Below are 27477 nucleotides of genomic sequence, written 5' to 3' on the forward strand. Positions count from 1 at the left end.
TCATTGTAAAGCAGCCAGTGACTCGGTTGAACATACCAGTTAAGAGGTAGTCCGGGGTCCCAAGCCAGACATTGGAAGCTATTCTGGATTGTAAGTTTCTTGGAAACTGCCTATACTAGTAAAATACTTGAAGCTTTGTAAGTATGCATGTATCTTATGTGGAGATTCTCTGTCGTGTGTGTATCACATATGCTCGAACACATGGGAGCAGGTAGGTGTTCTTGCATCACGTTCGGTCAAAAGTGTTCTGTGTTGCAAGAATGACACCTTTTAATGGAATTTTAATTTTCATTCAGCAATCACGTAAGATATTACGACGTGAGTTCAAACCCTCAACCCAAGGGAAAAGAAACAAGTGAGGTTGAAATCTGCAGCACGGCCGACAGGGTGTGTTGCATCAAAAATATACGAGTACCTTACAAGGAAAAAAAATCATCTTAATTTTAGTCAACACAACCAAAAATATGTTCTGGAGGCAGCCAAAGCCTGTCCACTGTTTTTCTTTTTAATTGAAATACAAGCAGAATTAACCTGCTGCAACATTCATGAATTCCAGTCCAACACAAGATTATAGAAGATTTGGATGATTGACAAAAATGTTCAATTCAAGGCATATGAAAGACAATTTTGATAAATATATGATGGTCGATGTGTTAAGTGTTCAAAATTAACAGTTCCGACCAATAATGACAATGCCAAAAAGGTGAAAATTAGATAATGACACAATATATAGTGGTAACTCCAGAGAAAATCAAATCAGTTTAGTAATCGACAACTAGTAATACATTATCTGACAAAATAGTTGTGAAACTGCATTCTTGGTAGACTTCGAAGAAGAATTACGTCTCCTCATCATCGCTATCACTGCCAAAGATTGAGGATACTTTCACACCAATCTTTGGCTTCTTGCTGATGCCACCAGCTGAAGCCTTCTGAATACCAAAAGAACAGTGATGAACAATTAAGTATGTCGGTGAGTAACACATTGAACAATCAGTAAAGTATAAGATAATAAGATCCAAGACATAATTACTTAATTTATGCATACATCATCACTGTAAAAACAGAGTAACTATATCCTATCAGTTGAATCACATAGCCACTCATGTCATCATTTCTACAACTTAAGCCTTTTTTTGTTGATGTGATGATATAGAAGACTAGATTTTGATATTTGTTAAGGCCTATAAGTGTTTTAAGCACATATATAACCAGATATTTACCATGTAAAAAACTCTTCCTGATGAGCATAAGTTCCCAACAAGCAAAGAAAGACAACATAAGATGTAGATGGAAAATTTACTAGAATGAAGATCACTGAATAATTATCTATGGGCTTTATGCCCATGCAAAAAGGAAGCAACCTTGACAAATCATTTTAATTTGGAAGATTCTAATAACAGAAAGAAGACAAGGTACATTTGTATTTCCACAGTCACATTTTGTGACTAGTGCATATGCACATGAGATTTGCATAAATAATTTGAATTAAAATATTTAGTATTAAAAAAAGAAAAAGGCTTATGTAGATAATTTCATTAAAACCTTCTGGAATGCATCCTCCAAATCTATAGAAAAAGAATGAGGAAATCCACATCCTTATATATGACAGCCAAGAATTTTCCTAGCTATTAGGTGGCAACTTCTACGAATCCTCATTAAGTAAAATAAATGCCTATGAGAACAAGAAGAGGATCATATTAAGGATTTAAAATTTGATTTGACAAGCCAAACACAAATACATATTCCATGTGCTAGAATTCAGTGAGCTGCCGAGAGAAACTCAGCCTTGAGATGAAATGACTTAAAAAAACCCAATATCAATACTATCATTTCTGCATGAGGAGTGATAAACTAAAAACAACCAAATTATCTTATTCACATCAAACGAGATCACCAACCAGTGCTGAACATTTTGCATTGTTGACAATGCAAATCTTAATTTATTTTACAACAAATCTTGATTTATTATGGAACTTCAATGTGGAACATCTTTATGTGATAATCTAAAATATAAACTTATAACCTAGTGCACCTTGCCTCCTAATATAAAAAAGCGTTCTTTTCATAATCAGATTTCAAATACACTTCCCAATGGATAGGGAAAATGTTAACTAAAAGTACTAAAATTTTGGCATATGCTTAAACTGACTAAATGCAATTATTAGCAGCTTACTGTGATAAGATTGGTATTTTTGATCATTTTATGACCATATGCATGCTGTATTATTTGGATTATTAGAAATTTGGGTGATTGAAAATCATACCAAATACTCCAGAGTACAGATTTCAGCATATAAGAAAACAAAAGGCAAGTGAAACTGCTAGGTGCAACAATATGCCAATTTATTTCAACGGGGTACAATTTCAGGTGAAATATGACTCGGACATTCAAATCTACTCAAATTTAGTAGGAATATTTATTTATTTATTCACATGGAATTTGTTTTTGCATAACAATCATATATAAAACATAACCTTAATATGTAACCTAGAATCCTACTTCACTGACCTTTGAGGGACCAATTTTAGAGAAGCCGAATTTCAGAGCCTGCCGCTGATCCTGATTTAGAACTTTTGCGGAAGTCCTAGCCGCACCAGCATCTGAAGAGATTTCAGACCCTTCTTGCTGTTGTTGTTGTTGCTGTTGCCGTTGCTTGTGAGCATCTGCCCTGAAACAGCAAAAACAAATATGTAGAACAATTTTGAACACTGTAAGCTCACAAATAAGATTTATTTTTTCCTTTTAATATTTTGTAGGAAAGTTAAGAATACATTTGTGCAAACTTTGCCATTTCCTTCTCTTGACGTAGTTGTTCCCGTTTCTGTCTGTCATCGCGGCTGCTGCTTCCATGCATTTCTTTCATTTCTTTAAATCTCTGCACATTTATGCAGTTGCCAGAATGAGCTTGATAACAAATTGCTTTTATCAACAGTTCTCAAGATCTATTGACACTGTTATCAGGCTTCGTGCCGTAAGTAGTAATCAGAATAAATTATATTACTACTTGGAGAATAAAGTTTAGAACCACCAAAAAAAAAAAAGTGCATTCAAATGTTCAAGCATAGTGAGATAACTGATCATTTATATGGTCACCATAAGCCAAGATGTCAGTGCAGATTGATGCCAACTACTATAGTCCTTTTTGTACTACTAATGCATGTGGCTTCATTTCTAAAGACAAAATCATTTGGCATTCTTATTATCCATAGTTTGAGAGAATGGTACCATGAACCAATTATCTTCATCAGTATATCAGGAACTGTTAAATGTTTATCCCTCAGGAGTTAGACATCTCTTGCAGACTATAGGATGATTTACTTTATGAAGGATTGAGAAGCCTATGAAATTAGTAAAGCCTGTAGAATGTGGATAAAAGTATGATGTCTTGTTTGAGGGAGAAGGTAATATGTAAATTCATCAAAGAAAAACAACAATCTTAGCTGCATGTAGATGAAATAAAACAAACCATGAGAAGAATAAAACAAGGTGGTTACCTTTCTGTGATTGTGGTCATAAGAGCTAAGATGACTTTCGAATTCCATTGCCAATTTGTATTGCTTGTTGCAGAGATTACAATAGAAGGCCTTTTTTATTTCTTTCACCTCAGACTGGATTTTCTGCTCACGCTCTGCTATCACCTGGATTGTCATCATTTGCACGAAGCAGGCAGAAGAAGCCACCAGGTAATAAAAAGTGCACGAAATTCTCAATACCCTCGAGAGTTGATGCTCCCTTATGATATATCATTCCCGTCAAAAAGACATACATGCGATTATATGCTGCCTTCTACTATAATGCAGTTTTTACAACGTCAAGCATCAACCCCAATGCATCTAATAGTTGAAACATGACAATCAGTTAAGTGCTAGCATCTACAATCATACCTCACGCTTCTTTATATTTTCCTCAGTCTCTTCTAATTCAATGTCAAGCTTCCTCCTCTGAACATTTCCTTCAGAAGTGAAAAAGTCATCTTCTTCTTGCTTCCCCACCCCCAGTTTTGGATCCCTAATACCAGCTTTTATGGGCTCAACTATGCCTGCATATCCTCATTGAACAAGACAGAGTCAACAAACTAAAATAAAAACTGTGGTAGACTAAATCAAAGACATCAATGCAAAACAAAAATAACTATCCAAACTAACACTAGACTAGAATTGTTATAGTCCTGTGTGAGACACATTTCATAATATCACTAATTTTCAGGATGTGGTCATCGCTGATTAAACAACATCAGCATGCACCTTTCAGTAGTATGTTATTAATGCCTTTACAGGAACATTCTTTTCTTTCCATTGGCCCAAGTAGTTGGAGTATATTTCACTAAAGTAAAAAATAATTAGCAAGAGTATAATGGTAGGTGATAGTCAGCAAATATTAGCACATATAATAAGTCTGAAGCACAAGTCGAAATTTCAAATTTCAGCTGGAATACAACATAAAACTGTTATTTTTGGCAGAAAAATTGTTCCATTTACCAAACGAACCACAGGTCCATCAGGTTCTATTCCTTTTTTAGCACCTTAGTTTATCTGATTTAGATCAGAGAATTAAATGTAGGCTCAAGCACTGGAAGTAAATAGAAGGTAAATGGAATGGTTAAGAAGAGATCAACAGGCTGAAGGTTTTTTTTTTCCCTTTTTGAAAACAGAGAACTAACAGGATAGGGAACAAAGTACAAATTCGAAAACACCAACGCACCAGCTGTCCTAAAGATCTTAGTTTTATTTATAGAAAACAAAAAGAAGACATGTAAAGAACATAGAAAATAAGACCACATACCCTGTATTTCCTTCCATTATTATTTTATTTCAAAATTTCATCTTGCGTTGTTTGCTAAGTATCCCATTCTTTTCTATTTTCTCCTTGCACAAAATTCTCATGCTTAGTGGTCGTATTCCAATCCATGATTACACTCTCCAGATATATACATAGAGATTTACCAAAAGAAAAACTCAATCATATTCACACAGTCACAAGGATATTGACTTTGGTTACACAAGAAGCATCAAACATCAAATAGTATTTGTAAAAAAAAAAAGCACCATATGATTGGATTCTGAAGTTATTAATACAAATTTGGAGAATACCTTGCTCATTTTTGCCAAGACCCTTGCCTTTCCATCCCATTTTCTGCAGAAGCCTAAACCCTACATTAGATGATGTCAGTTGTTTATCCAAAGATGCTTGCTCCAGTTCATCAGTATCAAGGTTTTCTGTGGGTCTGTGATATATTGGCAAACGGAAATCTTCTGCTGAATCCTCGGCCAAGGAATTAGGCTGTGCCATATCCTAGGGAGAAATGGCATCTGATTATATTAAAAGAAATTCAACCATATGGAAGAAATAAAAAAATATAATATGAACTTCAGTTTATGTTTATATCTGCTCTGTATATATATATATATATATATATATATATATATATATAGAGAGAGAGAGAGAGAGAGAGAGAGAGAGAGAGAGAGAGAGAGAGAGATATTATTAATGAATAATCTAAATCAAATGTTCCAACTATACTGGTAAACCCAAGCAACCAAACCACTAGTGAGGAAAAAGAAATATGCAGATATAGAATACTTACTGAAATTAATTGCACAACAAGACAGATAAAATATATTAGGCTACCATGGAACCGAGGCCTATAAAGTATGATATAGAAAAAGATAATCCAATTACATAAGTATAAAAGGGCAAATAATGCTAACCTCTTCCCGTGCTCCGTGTTTATTTTGAAAGAGTGACTCTTGCCTGCCATCATACTTTTCGCCTTCCATTATGAGGCACTTAATATACTGTTAATAATTAATATTGATCAAATTTTTACTCCAAGAAAACTAGAAAATACACACAAAAGACAAAGATAAGGACAGAATCATCATTATACATGTGCACAAACACAAATAAGGGATAGAATATAAACAACATAAAGATCAATTATTGTCAGCACATGAATGGATTAAAATGCTGGTACCAGAGGTGATAATTCAAGTGGGTTGGGACAAATTAGTTAAGATGTTTTGGAAAAGTCAGCAACCTAAACCAGATCCATTTATGATCAAGTTAGGAGATCTCAATCAACATCCAACTAAATGGGGTTTGGTTTGATCAATTATGAAAAATAAATAACACATCAAAAGTACAACATAAAGCCAACAGATATGCAGATCTGGTATCAATGATGAGGAAAATAAAGCCCACCATCATTACAAATATATCTAGGCTCTAAATTTATACAAATTACTTGTCAAGTAGGCATGGTGGAGAGAAATCAATTTTCGCAACACTGAAAATTCCATAGCAGAGTAAGAATAAATAGACCTTTAAATATAAAACCCTGATTCCAACACTTAACTCTCCATTCTTTCTGTTTGTCAATTATAACATTAAATCAAGCTTTCTCTCAGTTGTTTTTTCCTCAGGGCATAATCAGGAAATATTTTATTATAGAAATTGTTGACCTGTAATCAATATTTTTTTTAGACTAACTCAGATCACATGGAAAACAACAATGGTCTGCTATTCATTATTGTCCACGGGTGGTGGCAGGCCTTGACCACTTCCTGATATAAGAAATAACAGGATAACCAATGGTTATGCAACCATTACTGATACAAGATAACCATAACTTCCTGATATATATCCAATGGTTATGCAACCAGGCATAACCAGGACCTCACTCTTACGACCATTACTTTCAGGTCAAAAATATCAATATCAATCATTCTCTTCAGTTTGTTTACAGATGCAACTATTATTAGAACATTAGTGAAACTTCAAACATTAAGGTTAAAGATAAATTTAAATCAAGGCGAACGAAAACGAATTTAACTTATCAAGCTGCATAGGATCCAAATTTTAGGCTTAGTTTAGGTTTCATCAGTTATGTAACAAGCCAAACCTTATCATTTATCTAGGCTTGAAATAAATTTCATGACTAGTTTGAGAACGTGTAACCTAAGCTCAACAGATTACACCTTTATCTAGGGTATCACAAACACTAAATTTAACAGAAGAATTATGCAAGATCTGGTTCATGAGGAAAAATTACAAGAACGATGAATTCCTTCAACCTAAGAAACTTTCAAAGACAACACCATTACAACGAAAAACATCAAGGACACGATTTATATTCATCTTAAACTGATAAACAAACCAAACATCTAAAGGCATAACAAGATTCCTGACATGAAACTTTAAATTCAAGAATTAGTAAGATTACACCAGTCTCGTCGATCAGACATATCCGATCCAAGGTGGCTATCGAATGAAATAAAAATAAGAAGAAACAGAAAAAAAAAAAAAAGATCAAATCGGATCTCCAGCCAACCCTATTAAAAGAGGGACAGGATTCTCATAGACTAATTACACAGACGGGAATCAGATCAGGGAAATAAAACCTGCTTTCGAAGATGATAGGAGAGCTTCGATGAGAACACGACGAAGCAGGGATCTGAGCCGAGGAGGAGGAGATGATTAAGCTAGGGTTAGGTTTTAGGTCGGGATACGGAGAAGACCAAACGACGCTGGGGCGGTGAATTCGGGGACGGCAACGTTAACAATACTAATACTAGGGCATGTAGAAGAGGGACATATATGTAATTTCATCATATTCCAGTAACTTGAGACCACAAAGCACGCTAATTCCTAAAACGCTCCACTTCACTCAACGAGCAATTCCTCATCCGCTCGAACTCCGCCGAAAACCCTAATTCCTCGCTTGACGAATCGAAAACCCTAACTCCCCAATGTCTTCTCTTTGTTTCCCCCTCCCTGTCTCGAGTTCTTTTTCCTGTAAGCAGCCGCTCCGATCCGAGATTTCCTCTCGGGTTTTCTTCCAAGTGCGTGGCAGGTGGCCGGAGGCGAGGTGGCACGCGTTGCTTGCACATCCGAGGAAATCTTACGTGACTTCGGAAACCGCTTTACCGGCATGATCACGGTCCGCTGCCGCTCACGTTCGGTTCTTGTAGTTCCCATTGTTTTGTGTTGATATCGGTTTGCTTACCTTGATCTTGTTGGTTTCTGATATGCTTTGTTCTTTCCTTATAACGTGTTGGTGGTGTTGCAATGTCGGGAAGTTCTACCGACGATGTGATCCAGGTGACTTGCCTCTTTCTTGGGTACGCTTCGTGGGGTGATAGGGTGATGATGTTTCAGTTGATTGGTTACAGGATTTCTGCCGCTGTTGATGCTGCGCTGACAATTATCCTCTTTGTGAAATGAGTAAATTTTTGGAGGTTGTTTACGTTTTTGGGGATTAATCTGATGTTTTTGTATTGGTTTCGTTTATTTAATGAAATCTCCGGAAAATTTTGATGACAATTTCTTTCTACTGAATATAAACACTTGGGATTATTTAATACTGAAGATTTTAGTGAGAAAGAACATTACAATCTATGATTCAAACTTTTTTGGTTAGAAAACACATGCTAGGAGTTTGCATGTTCTGTTTTGATTTGCTTGGTATCCATAAACTATTATAATCTCTTGCCGTTAATCTCTCTTTTATGTTCTTTTTCCATTGCCAAAGAAGCTCAGAATTATGTTATGAGGGTTAACATGAGTAAAAATGTGATCTTTGGTTTAATACCACTTGACATATTCAATTCAAGAAACTTTATAGCATTCTTTAAGTTTTCAAATGCATCCCTGTTTCGAATCATCAGGCATCCAAATGCCTGATGGTACTGCTGTTAGAGAAGAATCATCAGGCTTCCAGATCCCTAGCATTCAAAATGTTCTACCTTTCTCCAAGTTTGATCATGCATTTATTGGATTGTTTTAGGCAAAGATTGTGACGGTAATTGGCTGAAGTTCTGTTCACTTGAAGAATCATCAGGTATGCCTTGAGCTTCTGGACCTTATTTTTTGTCATTTAATATGCTGTTGATTAGTGTCATATTTTTCCAGTTTGAATGCATATTTGTATTAAGTCATCTTTTATCTGACAGGTATACTCTTATTTGGATGTTAGAAGAAAATGTTAAAGTTCAACATCTAACACCAATAAATCTTTCAAATACTGAAATCTGAATGGACTTCTGCAATCGCATAAAAATCAAGGCAAAAAGAAAGCAGTAATGTCCTGAAGTCTGCAATGTTACACTCGAGATCAAGAATCACAAGGCTCACACGAGGCACGATAGAAGGAGATGATTGGGAGAGGCATACCATTCTATATATGAGGTGGCTGGAGACCTGATGGAGTGATGAGTCTAAGGAGATGAGTGTACACCAAATAGGAATACTGAAAGTAAGCAGGGGGGAGGATCCTTTCATCCATGACCTTTTGGCTAGCTTTCTTCCAGTTGAATTGATTGATTGGGACCACGAAAGGAATGGGAAAAGAGGGGCAAAGCTTCTGATGATATCAGATAAGCAGGGATCTTCTCGTCTTCCTGGGGTGAGTCAAGCTCACTTGTCATGTTGTTCCTCCTTTTGCTGGTCCTCTTACTCAAGACAATGTATAAGCAAAAAAACCTAAGATTCAGGCGGGATGCTGTTTTGATCAGTCGTTCAATGTGTAAGCAAAAAACCTAAGATTCATGCGGATTCTGTTTTGATCAGCCCTTCAATTGAATAGTGAAGGGTGGGGTAGTTTTGTATTTGCCAATTTATCATCTTTAGAAGGTTGTATCGAAACACTATAAAATAACATCAGATGTCAAAGAAAATTTCAGCAGATTAAATGCATAACCTTTTTCCCTTAGAAAATGGTCCAAGGTTTATGCTAAATATGCTGTTTAAACTATGGATTTTTCCCCTGTTATTCCTATGGCTTTCTTGATAGATCATGAGCTTGAAATAGAATAAATGAGTCCTGTACTATGTTCGTAGTCTAGGATGATGAACTCTATTGTAAATGATACAGATAGACGTGGATGTGTGAGAAGGCTTGCTTGTGTAATGATTGCTGCAAGTGAGAGGCAACATTTGATATTGAACAGTTAACATACATATACATATTAAGTGGTATGAACAAATCCGATAGCATTAAGGATCAAAAATGATAAATGATGATCAACATCCAGAATTTTTCGGACAATATCAAATGCCACTAATTAAATTATACCTTCAAGATCGAAACTATCAGACAGCTGCATTTGCTGTGGCATACGTGAAAATCAAGTGAATTGGATCTAAAACGAAAAATATGACGAAATTGAAGTAACTCCAAGATTCACATAATTGCGGGACGCATTTTAGAAGACAAAATGATGGTACATTCTTTGTGAACGCCAAAGACAATGACATGCATACAACAGAGCAGGTTCTGATATCAGCTGAATTCCATATCAAACTGAGACCTACGGCAACTTCGACCTTCATACACACTGAATTCATGAAAATGAATAATTACGATGATATCTTCTAAACAAGTGCAAATGCTCTGGCTAATAGTGGTGAAATACTACAAACTATATCTCAAATGCTGGTGCAAATATATGCAACTCCTGAAGAAAGCATCACACTAACATAACTCACAACCCTGTGATCATCATGAAATAGTTTACTCCAATAACATGACCTCAGCCGCAATAGTGCACAAAGTTGCATGGTCATGCTTCCTAATCTCGAAGACCAAGTTCGAGCTCCAGCTCGTCGTCCTCTTCGAACAGTCTCAAGAGACGAGCATGTTGCTCTTCCCTCTTCTTTTTCTGCCAAAGCTTGAAAAGAAAAACCGACAAAAGCACAGTTCCTGCAATTGCCAAGCATATGAAAAATACTTCACGGCTCATGTTGCTAGCAGACTTAGAAGGGTTAGCCTCTGCCTTGGCTGCATCATTTGAACTTGATGGATCATCAGCCAGAACTACAACAAAAGAGAAGTCTACTCACATGCATGAACAACTAGATTAAGATAAAAAATAGGAAGTACAAGACACTCGAAATGACAAAAGAGAAACTAAGATGAAAATTCAGATCATAAGTAGCACTGAACAAAAGCATCTAAAATGTTCTTAGTAAAATAGAATTATTGGGCACAAGTTAATTTCTCTTGGGCACACCATGTGCCAACATAACATGTCTTGCTGGCACATTATAAATTAAAGTATGTGGTGTCCATCACAAGTTAACAGATTGCGGAATTGTGTGATAGTACTTCCTGACCATTATGGATCATTGTTTTAGCATAGTATGACCTGGCCATCATGCATCAAAATTCACGGAAACAAGAAATGTGGTCTAAATAAGGGATTAAAATTGTCGGTGCAAACCGAGCATAACAATATAAGATATACTGAAGAACATCTAAGGAGACTTACTGACTGAAGCAGTCTGAACCCCAAGTTGCTAAATTGGAATCTATTCTGTGAGTTCTCGAATCTTATTTAATTTCCAAGTGATTTAGTATTATTCTATATAGAAAATCCTGGATCACCAAAAACAAATTTCATATGTTACATTTTAGATACTGTAACCATCTCAAATCCTCCAGATCATGAAGGTCTAAGCAATGGTGGTAACAAGGTTAATTTAAACATAGTTATCGACATTAGCTTTTCGGACCAAACAATAATCCAGTATCAACACTAGCAGATCTCAGTCTATCTAGTGACAACTGACAAGGACATTTAAATCAATAGGACAACTAGAAGAATCCCATGGCTGGAAGAACAATTGGCAAGATACCCATTCCTCCCAACATAAGATGAAAGTTGGAAAAAAAAATGTCGAAAAGAAAGAACCAATATTTTTTTAATAAGAAAACTAATATTCGATGACAAGTGCTGCAACCAATTAAGACATGTTACAACAAACATGGGTTTTATAGTTTCAGCCTTAATCCCGTCAGATCATTATTGACAATTTGTTTAAGGTAGAACTCAGATTTTCCTATATAGAGTGACAAAAAATCTTCAGTCCCAACATTTGTTTTCATGTTTGCACGAAAGAAAGACAAGCAAGTTCGGTTCAGAACGAAGTTCCTTGTAGTCCGGATCAGAATTCTAACCATTTGATTTCCAACTAGAACCCAAAATCGACATGAAACTTCTTTTCTCTAAAGAGTTAATTCCTAGTTTCAATTTGATGAAGACAAACAAAAACCTGCCAAACTGAACCCTGCAAAATTCTGTAAAAGTTCTTTTTTTTCCCCAATAACTCGAATGATGTCTGAGAACGACACACAATTTGCCTATTTCTAGCGGCATCCTGCAAACAACTTGCTAATTTCTGGAACAACTCAATTGTTTCCATAACAAACATCATTCTTAACTACGAATAAGATTAAATCAACGGGGCAAGTGGAGCAGAAGATAAAAAGAAGTGATTCGATTCAAACAACACCTTCAAAAAACGTAGGACATTGTGATTCAGAAGTAACGAAGAGCTAAAACCAAGAGTTGGGCGTGCCTCCTACGAGATCTCAAAATGAGATCTCAGATACCAATTCTGGATCAGGGATCAAGGAAAAGTGCGAACCTGCGGTCGATTGAAGAGATATCGCGACGATGAGGAGGAGTAGCTTCTTCGATCGCCCACCGATGTCTCCGCTCATCCCTCCTTTCTTCTCCGTTGCGACGCCAGTGGTGTTCTCCTCCGTTCGTTCGTCGTGAAATCGAGATTTTAGGTGCTTTATGATTAACCAAAAAAAGAAAAAGAAATGCTTTATATAAAGCAAGGCTATTAATAAATCGATCCGACCCGATTTGATATGAGATCCATTACGATAGAATCCGATATGGAACGAAGTCTGACCCATTGACTCAACCCCATCTAATTATAAACGGAATTGGACGCTAATGTTGACCCAATCTGGGCAAGACACGTAGAACTTTAATTTTATGAATCGATTCTGATCCGATCCGATTCGAGTTGTTTCCGGGAGAGATTGAGGTCAAGTTGATCCGATTAGGGAGAGATCCGATCCAAAATATAATTAAATATATTATATATTGAAACACCGATCTATTTTTGCATTATCCCTAAATCTGTCAGTATTTCATAAAATTACAGTTTGTTTCATTTTGTAATTATATAAAAGGTTCTCAAATCTCTGGATTTGTGCTGTAAGTCCTTTTAGTAGATGACGGAATAAGGCTTTAGGAAGTTTGTAACAATAATAAAAGTTCAAGGACTTGTTCAGAAAGTTCGAGAGGCTTGAGGAGCTATACGTACCCGCTCCACCCTTTCTCGAGCGTGACCTCGATCTCCCTTTCTCTCCCTCTCTCTCGTCGAAGTGTGGTGGGAGACAACGACGCTGGCGAGCGCCGGTGGCGAATGACGGTGAGTGTTCTAGGCCAAACCTCCTCCTTCTCTATTTCTCTCTCTCCCCTCACACTTCCGTCTCTCTCAGTCACTCTCCTTCCCTGTTTCTCTCGGTCCCAGAGATCCGGTGCTCCGCGATCGTAATATCTTTCCTGAGCTCCTCCACAGCCCTCTCCTGGTCTTGCGAGAGAAGGCACTTGCTGCCGCCGTGTGAGGTGGAAGGCGAGGAAAGGCTTCGTTAAGGTTCGGTGAGCCGGATCCGATCGGATATCCGATTTCCGGTGGAGCAGATCTGGATTGTATTTATGGGCTTATTTTTAGATTACGTGACATAGATCTAATTAGATTCTAATTATGGTTATCTGTTTATAAAAAGAAAATTCAATTATGGTAGGATTCTCTGCGAGATAAATTGATGGAAGCAACTCTCTTAGACCTCTGCTTTTGTCTATATAAAACTTCTAGGGATCGTATCAAGATCTTTTCTCACCTCGATAGGTATTGAAAATACGAAGAGAGGAGAGTCTAACTTCTTTTCTGTGTAGATTCGCCGGCGCCTGCAGATCACGATCGAGGTATCCTGTTGATTATCGTGTTCAAAAGATACGCAACATAATACAATACTTGATTTCAATCCCAGCATTAAATTTTGTATAATAGTTTTTATTTTACACCTATTCAGCCAAACTACCCCGTACCAGATTGTATCGCCACTCGATCTTCAACCTGGATCTCACAAATTAATCTACCTTTAACAATTGATAATTGAAAGTTAGGCTTTGAAATGTTAATGGCATTTGCAAAAACGTGAATTAAGAAGACTTTCTGCAGTATTTACTTGAATTGGTTAGGCATGGACATAGGAATCCATTTAATCGTATATAGATAGCCTACATGATCATTTGTTAAATATTGATTATTTTGACTAGCTGAGGAATACAAATACAATAGTCGATCTGTATAATATCTTTATTTGGATTTGTAATTATTTTCCCAGTGGCTCTATTTATGTTCTTGTTGTAAGTGTAACGATCTGTATTGCATAGAATACTCAATCCTATACCCGTGAGTCATATAAATTTGTGTTTTGCAATTTTCTTGTTGCAAGGAACTTTCGTTGCCTGGATGGCGTGCTTCTGTTCATAAGTCTTTCTAACATAATATTTCCTTTTGAGTGTTACATGTGTTTTTCCAAATCTTTATAGGAACTTCATGGTGTTTTTGAAGCTTAGATTTCTCCTATCTCTTGCTATACATGTGATTCTTGTACTTGTTAAGGGCTCCTAGAATCTTTTTGTGTACGGAACAAAGAGGGAGACCAAATGTTAACATCTAGTTCATATTGTTACTTTGCAGGAAATTTGAACATAGCCATGAATTTTCTCATACGAGCTGCCCATCCTGTAGTTCCTGAGGTGTCCAATGTTACAGAGACTGAGAATCACAAGGGTGTAACACCTATTTCAAAACAAACTTCTACTTTGGAGGGCCTTATTGCAGAAGACCCATTTCAAAGTCCTTCTACAGGGGATGATGCTGATACAGACAGTGATGTAATTACTGATGTAGGTAGCTCAACACCAGCTCCAACTTCCAAAAACCAAGGAAACCATACTGATGTATTAGAAGACGATGGTTGGATAACAATTCCATATAGTATGTCCACTTGCATATCTTATCACTTTTTCAAGCATCTTAAGAGTCATATATTTATCTCAATTCGCAGAGACATCCCTGGAACATGGATAAGCAAGTGTGTTGACCTAAATGTTGCTAATGTAAGCTGGTGTTATTAACTGTTACATCAATAATAATTGTGAAGCTTGAAACTGTTCCTGATTGTTTTTCTTATCAATTCAGTATTAGCTACCAAAACTTTCTATAACATTAGTTTACAAGCTCTAGGACTAGGAACCAAAAGATACTAAAACATGTTCTAGATGGTTAATCTGGTTGCAGTTTTCAGTTTCAAAAGTTTTTTCTTGTTTATCTTGGTTATAAACTTTTATTGAGTATGCTCATTCACATTGTTGATACTGACCTTCATTATGTGTTATGTGATTTGGTTGTTGGTCACAGAAGAATATCGGATATAAGATTAAAGAACATAATTCTTTGGTTTTGATTTGCATATGCAAATAAGTCTTGAACTGTCTCTTTGGGCCCTCATGAAATTGGTTGATTTTTGTAGTCATTTGGAATGATACTTATCTAAAAGGTATAGACAGGTGCATCGTGCTATAGTTGTTGTTCACTTTTCCTTTTACCTTTTGCTTCGTTTTTGTATTCTTACCCATCAAACTTTGACATGATTAACCTTTATGTTTTCGTTAGAACTTATTTGTAATCCATTTTATGTTTTTATTGAACCATTTTGATCAAACATTGACGGAGTAGCAGAATATGATTTTAAAATGCATATATTGAAAAGTGAAGTTAAGGAATTCTGTGTATTCAATTCCATAAAGCTTGGTTCAATCAAGGCTTATCTGAATACAATGTTTATAATGCTTCATCGTTTTTAAATCTTAAAGCTGTTTTATTTCATTGTCCAATTGGTTTTACTTTTATGCTTACACTTGCAGAGGAGCTTCCAGACAATTGGACTGATGCAGCAGATATTCAACAGCTGAGGTCCTTGGACCGTTCATTCATTTTTCCTGGTAGCTACTTCTTTCTATTCTGAATTATTTTTTCTTAGTCCTGAAAATAGTACTTTTTCTAAGATCTGAATTGTTTTTTTTTTCTCAGGTGAGCATATGCATATACTGGTTTGCCTCTCAGCATGGAAACAGGAGTCTGAAATCATAACTCCATTTAGAGTTGCTGCCGCAATGTCTAGAAATGGTAAATCCAGCTCAAATAAAAAGCAACATATTGAAACTCTAGGGAAGCCATCTAGTCCAGTCAGTCTGAATGGGATTGTAAGTAGCATACCTGAAGAAACCGTTGACCAAAATGCGGAAAACAATAGTGAAACCCTTTCATCTGCAAGTGATTTGAGTCCTAAAGATGATATTTCTGCAACTGAGTCTCTCCTCCGTATGGAGTCACATAAACAGCAAACTGAGATTATACTTGAAAGTTTTAAAAATTCAAATTTCTTCATCAGAATCATCGAGTCAGATGAACAACTTTGGTCTAGAAGAAATGACCCTTCTGCCATGAATTCTGAGGTAGTAGGGAGAAGAAGCCACCCTAATAATGGATCAAAAAAAGTGCCAAGGAGCAATGTTTTCAGTGCAGTAGTTGATAAGGGTAGTTTTGATGGCAACGCATCTGGTGGAGTAGCTAGAGATACTGTCAAATGCTATTCTTTGTCCAATGGTGACATAGTGGTATGTTTACAGCAGCTTGGTATTTTCTTATTTGCAAGTCATGGAGAAATTATATAAACCTTGTAGTACTTGCACATGATATCTAAGTGTGGATTATTCGATTACTTGCAACTATTTGCCTGTTGTCATATTCTATGATCTTTTTTCAAGTAGTCATTCCAATAATATATTTCTGTTCTCCTTCACCAGAAATTATGTAATTTAGATGGTTAAAACAGACATATAAGGACACTGTTTTATACTATACTGGCCACAGAGTTTTGGGGTCTCTTTGGCACCATGTAACATGTCCAACAAATCATCAGGAACATTATGTTTGACTTATGTTATGATAATAATACAATTTTCGACACCTTATATGTTTACTTTCTCGAGGTTTGAGGGTACGAAGACATTGAATGTAATGTTAAATTCTTGGATTAGACATTTTCTTGCAAGTCTCTCACTGCTGATGATCGGCATGCTTCATTAGGTTAATTCAGTAGTATTGAAAGGTTAGGTAGCATGATGCTTGGTACCAATTTAATATGGTGTTGGATATTGTGGCGATTCATTAGTTTATTTTGTGTTGCATTAGAGAACTCCGTAAGAAGTTTGCATATAACATCTGTTTTTTTTTTTTCTATTTTCCTTCCTCTGTGCCAAGCCATGTGAGCATAAGCAGATAATTTTTTTTGGAAATTCTTTAAAAATTGCTCTAATAGAACAGTGTTCTTCTTTAAAATTTTTTACTAGAACTTCTTTTAGTGCTCATACTGCATATTTAATACCATCAAAGGTGGTTGACAACATATCAGGTAGGAAGAGATGACTTCATGAGGAGGATGAGGAGATGGAGGAAGAGAGAGGAATGAGAGAAATAGAGAAAGGGAGAGAAAAAATAGCTGTAACAGTTGTCATTTAGAAGAAAACAAAGAATACATATACCGAGCTGCAGGCTCATCGCCTGTACGATTTGGTAGGCTTACCATCCATCCGGTATCGTTCGGTAGGCTTACTGAACTATCGACAGCCTGATAAGTTTGGTACTCGTTATCTGGCTGGTAAGCTCAGCATGATGAACTTATCGGGCTGTACAATCCATAGTTAACCAGACCAGTTGGGGCAACGAGCTCGAAACAGTGAACTTAGTGGATGCCTGAGTGATACAGTCCATCCCAAACTGGACATCGTTGGATTCACATATAGGTTCTCTACCGAACCAGTAAATACTGGTTTGTACTGACTTGGTACAGGTAGTGTTTTAAATCTTGATCAGAACAAAACCTTACATAAGGGAGTCACTCATTTGTGCTCAGTTCTAATGCCTTGATATTAATATAAGTCAAAGTTGTGCTCTTGCTTTCTATATCTTTGCTTTTTATTTTATAGTGATCAATGCTTAGATGAATATAAGTCATACTTGTTGCTTTTTCAAAATCTTGCTAACATATTTTCTAGTAATCCATTTACAGCTTGCCATTGCGAGTCATCAGGATGCATTTAGTTCCAATGTCTAGTGGTTGGAAAGAACCTCAACGACACTACTAGCTTGAAAACATTATATTTCTATCAAATCCCTTTGATGGATAAAGTTGACTATGATTTACTCTGTTATAGCTTATGCAAAGGCTAAAATCTTCATACATGGAATTGTCAGAGGTTCCTCAAGTTTGTTTCTACTGATATTTGTTTCTAAATGACATGCCAGGGGTATCATTTATATCAATCAAATATGCTAATATATCAATATATTGTGCTAAATCTGTCTGTTGCATTGATGCAGGTTCTTTTAGAAGTTAATGTTGGAGTGAACAATTTAAAAGATCCTGTCCTCGAGGTTATTCAATTTGAGAAATACCAATGTAGTAATTCTGCTTTCGAAGACCATAACAATCTGCTGGTTCCAAATATTGAGGATCCATGTCGGGAGCTGCTTAATTGGTTGATTCCTTTGGATCGCACATTACCTTCTTCTCGTCCACTCTCACCTCCATTAACATCAAGCGTATCACAAAAGTCAGCATATCCTGCTTCTGGGTCGCAAATTTTTTCTTTTGGTCACTTCAGAAGCTACTCCATGCCTTCATTTCCTCAAATTACAGGACCACCTGCCTCTATAACTTCATTTTCTAGCTCAAAACCTGCTTTTGATCTTGAAGATTTTGATCGCTTGTCACAAGAGAAGCTCATGAAAAATCAAGATACAAGAAATGAGGGGCTTTTATCATTTCGAGGTGTTGCACTGGAGCCACAACGTTTTTCTGCACACTGTGGCTTAGAAGGCATATATTTACCTGGCAGGAGGTGGCAACGAAAGCTTGAAATTATACAACCAGTTGAAATCCATTCTTTTGCTACTGAATGCAATACAGAGGATCTCCTTTGTGTTCAAATAAAGGTATTAATGCTGTTTTTTTTCCTCTAGTTTCTTTTGTCCATTCCACACAAGGGGTATGCTCTCTTTCGCAGAATGTGTCTCCAGCTCATATGCCAGAAATAATTATATTCTTGGATGCCATAGCTATTGTCTCTGAGGAGGAGGCATCAAAATGTGGTCCACCTCTATTGCTGCCAATTGCAAGCATTGAGACAGGAAATGGCCATAGCTTACCAGATCTTCCCCTCAGGTTCTTTCAAATAGTCCCATTTTGTTGCTTCTCTATTGTTGTTGATTTGTTATATAGCATTACAGATGTGCACCAAATTCCTAATGGCATAGTCTCATGGAATGCAAAGGTGCACTTAAGAAAAACTCTTGCATGCTTGAGGTAAGATGTGTAGATAAAGTGCATGATTGTTGAAGCAAAGCAGAAACAATCATCTTTTGTTTTAGAAAATAAAAGAAATATCAATGAGAATTAGCAAAAATGTCACAAGTTTCATATTCTAAATTCTTAGAGAGCAAATAAAAGGATAGAAAGTAAACTTTTAACAGAAACAATAATAAAATGATATATTAATTAATTAATTAGTTGATGGATCAAAAGATCAAAAATTAATTATTTATGAATATAATATAATTTATATATTTTTTAGTATTAGAAAAACATTATAAAATGAAACAAAATGGAATGTAAGATAGTAATAAAAAATGTTGGTAAAATAAAAGTTTGATTATACTTCAGTTTTAGAAACATTAACAAAAAAAGGAATTCTGAAAGGCTAAAAGTAAGAAAAATAGAAATTTGCTAATGAAATAAAATATTGAAGAAATAAGACTTTGATTGATTGAAGAGAAACTTTTTTCTAATGTAATTATATTGGATTCTATAGTGCTGAAACTGAAAACCATTACAAGTTCTTTTCCTAAATGTTCTGTATTGGATTTATTCTGTTTATCAAAGTCATTCTTTTTTAAGAGGAAAAAAGAGATTTTGTGGACTCTTTGAGAAGTCTCATCATTATTAGAAATTCTCATCCAAAGAGTCTATCTTTAATTGGAATGACAATGATTATTAGAAAAAGAAAAAGAACCCAAAGGTGAATCTTTTGCTGTATTCTTTCTGATGTAGTGGAGGTATGTATCCATCACATCTTTGTCATCTGTTTCTTGTCCTTCCACCACAAAGTGATGCCTATTGTAGAGGCGTCTCTTCTATTATCTTACTGTCTCCTTTTCTTTCTTTATTGACCTTGACAATTTAGGTGAAGTCAATGAAGCCTGTGCCTGGGCTGACTCTCTCCTGCTGCTTTAGCATGGAAAGTACATGTCTCATTGAATTCATCTAGCCTGGCTCCTTCAGAGGTGAACTAGCAGCACCTTGCTTTGCCCAAGCACCTAGGTGCGCACCTTGCTCACCTTAATCAGCACTGTGACTACTAAATATGTTCCAAATTGCACTTCACATGGCTGCCTATAGAATATTTCTGTCACTTAGCCACATTGTGGAGGTAATTGTTTGACTTGCATATTGACTGATGTGACCATAATGTGTGATAAATTGCATATGCAAAATTTCAGCAGCATGTGAGGCCGCACATTGTTAGACGGCTATATTTTGCTATCACACAAGAATGTAGTTGTATTCAGAGTATGGTTCGCATTATTGGTCGATACCATTCTACCAATCAGTTGTCGGTACGATACATACCTAGCTGTATCGACACACAGTACACTAGGGTATATTGATGTACTGCTCGTATTGATCCTCTATTGGACTGGTACGTACTGCTCGTAATGAGTGGTACGCTTCGGTACGTCAAACCTTGATTTATACCACACCAAGTAAATTATTAGTAGGAACGGAGCTAAGACTATACCTAGGTGGATGGGGAGTAGTGATAAATGGGGTGAGGGTGGAAGGGGAATTTGATATTGATTATGATCTTATTTTAGATTTCTAGATAAAATAACCTTAGATATTGGTCAAAGAATAAAGAAAATCAAAAGCAAAAGGCTTATGTAGTGTAAAACTATGTAGGTGAGATATGCAAAGGATTAAATCAATTCAAAATAATATTTAAGAACCACAGCATTTCATGGCTTATTGGTAAATCAACAATATATTGATATAATTATACTGGGAAAGAACAAACATGTGGATAGAATTACAGAAGAAAAGAGAAAAGAATAGAGGTAAAAGGAGAAACAAGGAATTAATCATCTGTGGGATTGGTAGAGCTGAGAGGATATCAAGACTCAATTGATAATTTATAGAGGTTAAAGTAGCAGCATATTTTTTTGACATCATGACTGAAGGAATATTCTCATATCCTTTAGTAGCTATATACTTATCTTGTACAGGTAGCAAGGATTTTAATTTCGAATGATACTTCTCGATACCGTTGATCTAGCCTCATATCAGACGATACAAGGCTATATCGAGCGGTAACGGTTGATATTTCGATCGTTACCGCCCGAAACAGGTCGGTAACAGTCGATTTCGACTATCGCCGCCTACTACCAAGTGATATCAACTTGGTTGTGGCCTGGCTGCGGCGAGGGAAGAAGAAGCATTGAGGGAGAAGAGGGAGAATCGGGAGAACCTCGACGCTTCTCGATCTGGCGCTGCCCTCCCTCGACAATCCTGATCCAAGAGGTAACGGAGAGGCAATGACTCAGTTTCTTCACCGAAGACCAGAGACGCCTGTGGCCTTCGTCGCATTCTTCACCGAAGGCTAAGACGTCTGCAGCCTTCAATGTCTTCGTTGAATGCCGCAGATAAGAAGGCTGCGTTCTTCTCCTCGTCTGACGTGACGAGGAGAAGAAAAGGAGGAGACGTCGTCGAAGTAGCGTACGCCTCCTTTTTTTATATTTTATTTTTATATATTGATTTTTATATTTATATATATATTATATATATATATATCGAACAGTACACCCTGGTGTACCGCTCAGTATGCCCGTACCATACCGTACCAAGCAAAGCTCGATATGTCGGTACGATACGAAATTACGAATCTTGATAAGTATTTTTATCAAGGTATGCAATACCGTATCGTACCAGTGTTTCGAGATTGTCTCGGTACAGTACGGTACTGGCGTACCGAACAATTTTATATATTTTCTCCTTTACTGTAGCACTGCTACAGTATAGTACTGTAGTATTGCTATAGTGTAATACTGTAGCACTGTACCGGTACCGAGCGGTCCGTGTACCAGTATGCCGTCGGACCGGTATATACTGCCCGTACAGGGCGGTACGATTCGGTATTGCATACCATGATTTCTATAACACTTATCAAAAATAAATACATTTATTCAGAAAGCAATAATAAATTAAGCTAAAACCTATTGTGCAATCATACAAAGTAGAAAAAGTGAGCCCTTGGGTGCATTCAACTAAATGACTAATCAAAACAACACACTGCTTAATGTAGAAAAAGTTTTTTGCTTACACAATGTCTTGTGTAAGAGGACCAGCGGAAGGTGGAACAATATGGTAAGAAGCTTGACTCTCTCTCTCTCTCTCTCTCTCTCCCCTCTTTGTTGCAAAATCCCTTGCTGGCATCGGCAACGAAATTGCAAGTGGGTCTGGCTGAGTGGCTTAATGCGTGACCATCCCTGGTTATAAGTATTCCTATTCACTTTGATTCTTGTCTTTTATCATCTCGTACTTCTTTTATTTCTTTATTGTTATGGACTAACATGAAGTGTTCACTTGCAGTGCAGTATGGATGGTAGCTAAATCATGCCTATGGCTTACAATAGACTTTGATCTTATATAGAGCATTTATCATATGTCAGTATGCTGGCATGGACCAGACTCATACTAAGTCCTACTAAGTCCAATTATAGACTGACGTGGGTCCAGTACCCAAAATATCAATTCTTGGCTATAACTATTTTATTAGATATTTTGATACACTTTATTTCTTTTTTTTATGTGACGAAACAAAAACTAAATAATATTGTATTATATATACTTTATTTGTATTTTTTTTCTTTCTGAATATACAACAATAAGAAGACCATAAGTCCAACTATTTGGGGTCGGCTATATGGATCTGTTGTCCCTATTGAGATCTATAAAAAGCCTTTTCCCTTTCTGAACATAAAGTTGGATGTTTCCTAGTTGTAATAATTAGCTGCATACTCTGTATCTACTATCGTGGCATCACCCGGTATCAGTCTACAAAAAGTAGTCACTCTAGTTTGATCTTCATTTGCAAGCATCTTAAATGCTTAATATTTTGTCGATATGAGATTGATTATGGAATTATTATTAAATGAATAATTGTTGCTTGAGGAACTTCAAATTGATTTTCAATGGGTTTATATTAATCGTACTGGTTCTGTTACATTTTTCATTCAAATTGTAAATATTAGTATTCAATTCAATATTTATATGATCAGAGATAGTCACTTATAATTCATTAAATAATGGTGATCAGTCAAAATGAGTGCTTTATATCATCTCACAATAATTACGTTTTCAGGAGAGGTGAAGAACATTCTTTTATTCTCAAGTTGGCAACTACAGCAAACAAAGATCATAAGGGCAACAATGAGGCAATTCCATATTCAAGAACAGGTGCAGCTGCATCAAATACACATAAGATGTCAAGTATTAGTGAAGGGGTGACAGTTTTTTCCCCTGTAAATCAATTTGCCATCTTGGTCTCTTGTCGTTGCAACTATACAGGTACGATGGAGACCCTGGATGACATAATTGCTCCTTTCAAGATTTTTTAGTTAATAGTTTAATCTTAAGTCTTGTAATTTATTTTCGCCATAGAGTCAAAATTGTTCTTCAAGCATATAACAGATTGGCAACCACGTATTGCAAGGGATCTTATGATCTCCATAACATCAGAGTCTCATCAGCAAACCGGTAGTCCTAATGTAAGAGCACCTCAACTTCCTGTCAAGGTATTATAACTTTTGGTACTTCTTGCTTTTAGTAATATTCAAATTTTGGGTTTTGAACTCGAACATAAATAATGATTTCCAACCTTGTGACTTATTTCAGGTCTTAACCCTTAAAGCTACAAATTTATCATCTGAAGATCTTACATTTACTGTTCTTGCTCCGGAAACATCTACCTCTCCTTCAGTTTTGTCATTGAGCTCAACACCAAAAGCCCCAATGAACTCATATGCTGCTTTTCATGATTATGTGCCAAGAATTAGGGACAAGAGTGAAAGCATTGTTCAGAGCCAGAGTTCAGTACATATTGCAACAAAATCTCAGAATGAGAGCCAACAGACTGCTATAAAGTCTGATGTAATTTCAAGAAACAGCTCAGGCCTTACACATCTATGGTTGCAGAGTGCTGTCCCCCTTGGGTAACATCATCTGCAATGTCCATCTTCCATCTCAATCTATAGTCTAAAAGCTCTCTTTTTGACATCATTCCATAATGACCCAGATGTATTCCTGCACGTTCAAGTGCCACAGTCAAGCTTGAGCTACTCCCTTTGACCGATGGGATAATTACACTTGATACTCTGCAGATAGCTGTTAAGGAGAAAGGTGTGTCTTACTTGATGCTTGGCATTCATTGAGAATGTTAATCTTTTCCATGCATGAGTCCATGAACAAAATTTGTTTGTGCCTTTGGGTAGTTAGAGGGAAGCCTTGCTTGTAAAGATCAACTTTTGGCAGCTTGGTAATACATAACGGTAGGTTTTGTACATTCAGTTGACAAGATTAAAATGGAGCAGAACTATCACTTGAGTGTGAGAACAAACAGCAAGATGTACTGATTTTTCTATAGCAGTTTTGCTACACTTAACCACCAACATCTTCTCCCTCCAAAAAATTAATAGGAAACTAAAAAACATACCCACATACCCACACACATGGGAACTTCTCTCTGGTTTAGTTTGTCTTGTATAGATAATCATCTCAAGACAGTTATTTACGGTTGCTAACAAGGTTTCCTTCTCATGCATCTCTCTACAAAAACTATTTAGACAAACATGCATGCTATGTTATTCTCCGCAAAATTATATTGAAGTGTTTATATGTGCAAGCATGTATATATGAGATAAGTGAATTTCTCCAACTCCTATTTCAATTGCTTTTTTTTCTCATTAGTTACACATGCAGGAAAAATTTCCACCTTATGTATATCGTTAAATGAGACAGATTTTCCTTAGAGAAGCCTTCCATGTGACTATAGGTTCTTACCTAAATCAGGTTTTTCCTCTCTACTAACGTTTCATAGACTTTGCCATCGCATTTGTGGACCGGGTATTGTGTTAATAGTGTAGATCTTAAGCTTGTTGTTTTATCTTATACCTTGTCAATCAGTCTATGTTTTTAACCCAATTATCATTTTAGTCAAAGCAGTAACTTGCTATCCATGTTTGATTCAATATCTCTTTTCTTGATATTCACAATCTCATTTTCTGTTGGTGCTTGAATGGCATACATAATTTATCTAATTGTCCTATCTTATTTGTGTGCAGTCTGAGATTCAATACATAAGTATGACTGTTATCAAACATCATTATGTGAAGAAATTCATGCATACACTAGTTCTCATTTTTAAATATTGAAAGTTCCATGTCATGTGATCAGCTAAATTTCTTCCCACATGTAAATTTGATGTTGAAATACCAAAGTTTGTTTTGCCTTTGATATTCTTGAGAGCAAGGTTTGCCGTACCGGACTGTACCGCCCGGTACGGGCGGTACGTACCGGTCCGACAGGCTAGCGGTACGCGGACCGCCCGTATCGAGCACTGTAGCACGACTACAGTGCTCAGTACACCTGGGTGTACCGAGCGGTATATCGTACCGTACCGGTACCAAGCTCGGGTCGAAACGCCGGTACGGTACGGTACGGCGAACCTTGCTTGAGAGTTCTATCAAGTGAATAAAAATTTGCATTTATTTCCCTGTCTTTGAAGGAGAAATTTGTTTGTAGATTATCCTCCAATGTTATATCAGTTTGATATTCACAGCGTGTAAGTTGGTATTCAAAGAGATTGTTTTGGGCATCAGATTCTAACATAAAGTGGATGAGTAGCTTTGTTTTGTGTTAGAATTATAAACATTATGTTTACTTGTGACAATTGGAACTTCATCAGTGCTTTTCCAATATCACAGGTTTGACATTCATACCAGAGCATTCTTTGATGATCCATGCAACTTCCAGTATTGCAACTGGAATCTCATAGAGCATGTCAAACTTCTGCCAACCATGATTTGATAGTGACAAACATCATGGTGGATCAAGTTGTTGCCTGCTAAAATTCGGTATGAAACAGGATGATGGAGGTTATATCCACAAGTTCTCATTCAAGAATAAATAGCTCTACTATCATCGTTTCTGGAACAGAAGCCAAAATTGTGCCTCGCTTTTCCTGTTGATACTTCCATTTTAAGTTGCTGAACCTGTGTTCAAATTTTGCAACCTGCTTTATGCATTTTGTTGTTGTACGCACCTTAGCACCTCATTTTTGCTTCCACATCAAAGAATAAGAGAGGAAAAACCACAGGAATTTTTTTGGTTAAATATCATTCAATTTGTCACTTCTGTAAATGATTCTGAATATTAGTTCAGTATCTTATTGCTTTCTTTCTCAAGAATGGATATGGTGACTAGATGTTCATGTAACATGTTGCCGGACGATAAAGATATCTGATTTCAACAACCAGCTAGAGAGATCCTCTGTGAGGCTAAACTTACTGTTCGTTGCAATCTTTTCCGATGTGTATGCACAGCAATAATTCTCCCATCAGAAATGTTGGAAAATGGAGATTCTGCTTATTGAAGTTTAATCAGGCATAAGAGGCATTCTTAGATCTAAATTGATCCTATTTAGGGGTGACCAGAAAGCAATTTGCTTTATGCTACCATCTTGATGTTATAGATCAAAAATTGGTACGGTTTGGTCATGTCCGGAAGGTGCAAGATCATCCTAGAGGGTCCTTGTGATGGTCATGTCCCGAATGTGCAAGATCATCCTAGAGGGTCCTTGTGATGAGTCTAAGCTAGCAGGGACAGTTTCGAGGTAGCTTCTAAGCATCCGAGGTCATTTCAAGGCAGGGTTAGAATGGGCTTCGGTCTCCTCAAGGGCCCTGCACAATAAGTTGGTGTTAGAAGGATTTTTCAACTCGATCCTTCCGACACTTAATTAGCTTTGTGGAATTAAGGTAGTCTGAGGTTCAAAGTCTAATCCATGTTCAAGCCTTGGGGATTGATTTTTATACTTGGGAAGTCACTTGAGGGGCACCCTGGTTGATTAGGATTGACTCGTATGTCCTTCTATGGTGTATTCACGAGGACGGTCAACCCGTATAGCCCCTTGCATCACAGCACCAGCAGAGGATGACAAAGGGAGCGTCGCTTGTCAACCCTAATATTCGAAAAGGCTGAGTTGGATGGTTCCCTGTGGGTAGTCACCCACAAGGGCTAACTAGGGGAGGGCGCAGGTTGGCTTGATCGCTTAGGAGGCACCACCCCCAATGGTCAACCTGAACTGCCTCCCATGTGGCGATCCATGGTGGCTGACAGGTTGTTGCCCCCCTATCGATTGTAGAGGGGA

At 36.7% G+C, this 27477-nt stretch overlaps 3 protein-coding genes and 1 long non-coding RNA gene across 17 annotated transcripts; 2 read left to right on the plus strand and 2 right to left on the minus strand.

The window, feature by feature from the left end:
- Positions 1-615: 615 nt before the first annotated feature.
- LOC135674601 (uncharacterized) lies at positions 616-7555 on the minus strand. 4 transcript variants are annotated; one of them, XM_065184600.1, is made up of 9 exons: positions 7405-7555; positions 5713-5799; positions 5095-5296; positions 3889-4043; positions 3718-3790; positions 3499-3632; positions 2776-2879; positions 2513-2672; positions 616-932 (listed from the first exon to the last, which is right to left on the minus strand). In XM_065184600.1, the coding sequence occupies exons 2-9, from the start codon at positions 5779-5781 to the stop codon at positions 840-842; spliced, it is 990 nt and encodes a 329-aa protein (XP_065040672.1). In that variant the 5' UTR covers positions 5782-5799; positions 7405-7555; the 3' UTR covers positions 616-839. The 4 variants fall into 4 exon arrangements, with proteins under 4 accessions (XP_065040672.1, XP_065040673.1, XP_065040675.1 ...); XM_065184601.1 differs by having other exon boundaries at positions 3718-3736; positions 7405-7554; XM_065184603.1 differs by lacking the exon at positions 3718-3790 and having other exon boundaries at positions 616-929; positions 3499-3642; positions 7405-7554.
- A 102-nt stretch (positions 7556-7657) lies between these two features.
- LOC135674603 (uncharacterized) lies at positions 7658-9609 on the plus strand. 3 transcript variants are annotated; one of them, XR_010513656.1, is made up of 4 exons: positions 7658-8104; positions 8176-8241; positions 8790-8843; positions 8956-9609. It is a non-coding gene; the product is annotated as an uncharacterized LOC135674603 (long non-coding RNA). The 3 variants fall into 3 exon arrangements; XR_010513654.1 differs by having other exon boundaries at positions 7662-8104; positions 9068-9609; XR_010513655.1 differs by having other exon boundaries at positions 7699-8843.
- A 574-nt stretch (positions 9610-10183) lies between these two features.
- LOC135674602 (uncharacterized) lies at positions 10184-12591 on the minus strand. The gene is made up of 2 exons (XM_065184604.1): positions 12431-12591; positions 10184-10817 (listed from the first exon to the last, which is right to left on the minus strand). The coding sequence occupies exons 1-2, from the start codon at positions 12504-12506 to the stop codon at positions 10573-10575; spliced, it is 321 nt and encodes a 106-aa protein (XP_065040676.1). The 5' UTR covers positions 12507-12591; the 3' UTR covers positions 10184-10572.
- A 523-nt stretch (positions 12592-13114) lies between these two features.
- LOC135674605 (uncharacterized) lies at positions 13115-26471 on the plus strand. 9 transcript variants are annotated; one of them, XM_065184607.1, is made up of 12 exons: positions 13115-13234; positions 13337-13464; positions 14573-14872; positions 15802-15879; positions 15968-16554; positions 18320-18934; positions 19006-19163; positions 23416-23621; positions 23715-23848; positions 23949-24265; positions 24349-24452; positions 26036-26471. In XM_065184607.1, the coding sequence occupies exons 3-12, from the start codon at positions 14590-14592 to the stop codon at positions 26104-26106; spliced, it is 2553 nt and encodes an 850-aa protein (XP_065040679.1). In that variant the 5' UTR covers positions 13115-13234; positions 13337-13464; positions 14573-14589; the 3' UTR covers positions 26107-26471. The 9 variants fall into 9 exon arrangements, with proteins under 9 accessions (XP_065040679.1, XP_065040678.1, XP_065040677.1 ...); XM_065184606.1 differs by having other exon boundaries at positions 13337-13459; XM_065184608.1 differs by having other exon boundaries at positions 13184-13234; positions 13305-13459.
- The last annotated feature ends 1006 nt before the right edge of the window (positions 26472-27477 follow it).

This window comes from Musa acuminata, chromosome BXJ1-5, assembly GCF_036884655.1.
Source record: "Musa acuminata AAA Group cultivar baxijiao chromosome BXJ1-5, Cavendish_Baxijiao_AAA, whole genome shotgun sequence".
NCBI lineage: Eukaryota > Viridiplantae > Streptophyta > Magnoliopsida > Zingiberales > Musaceae > Musa > Musa acuminata.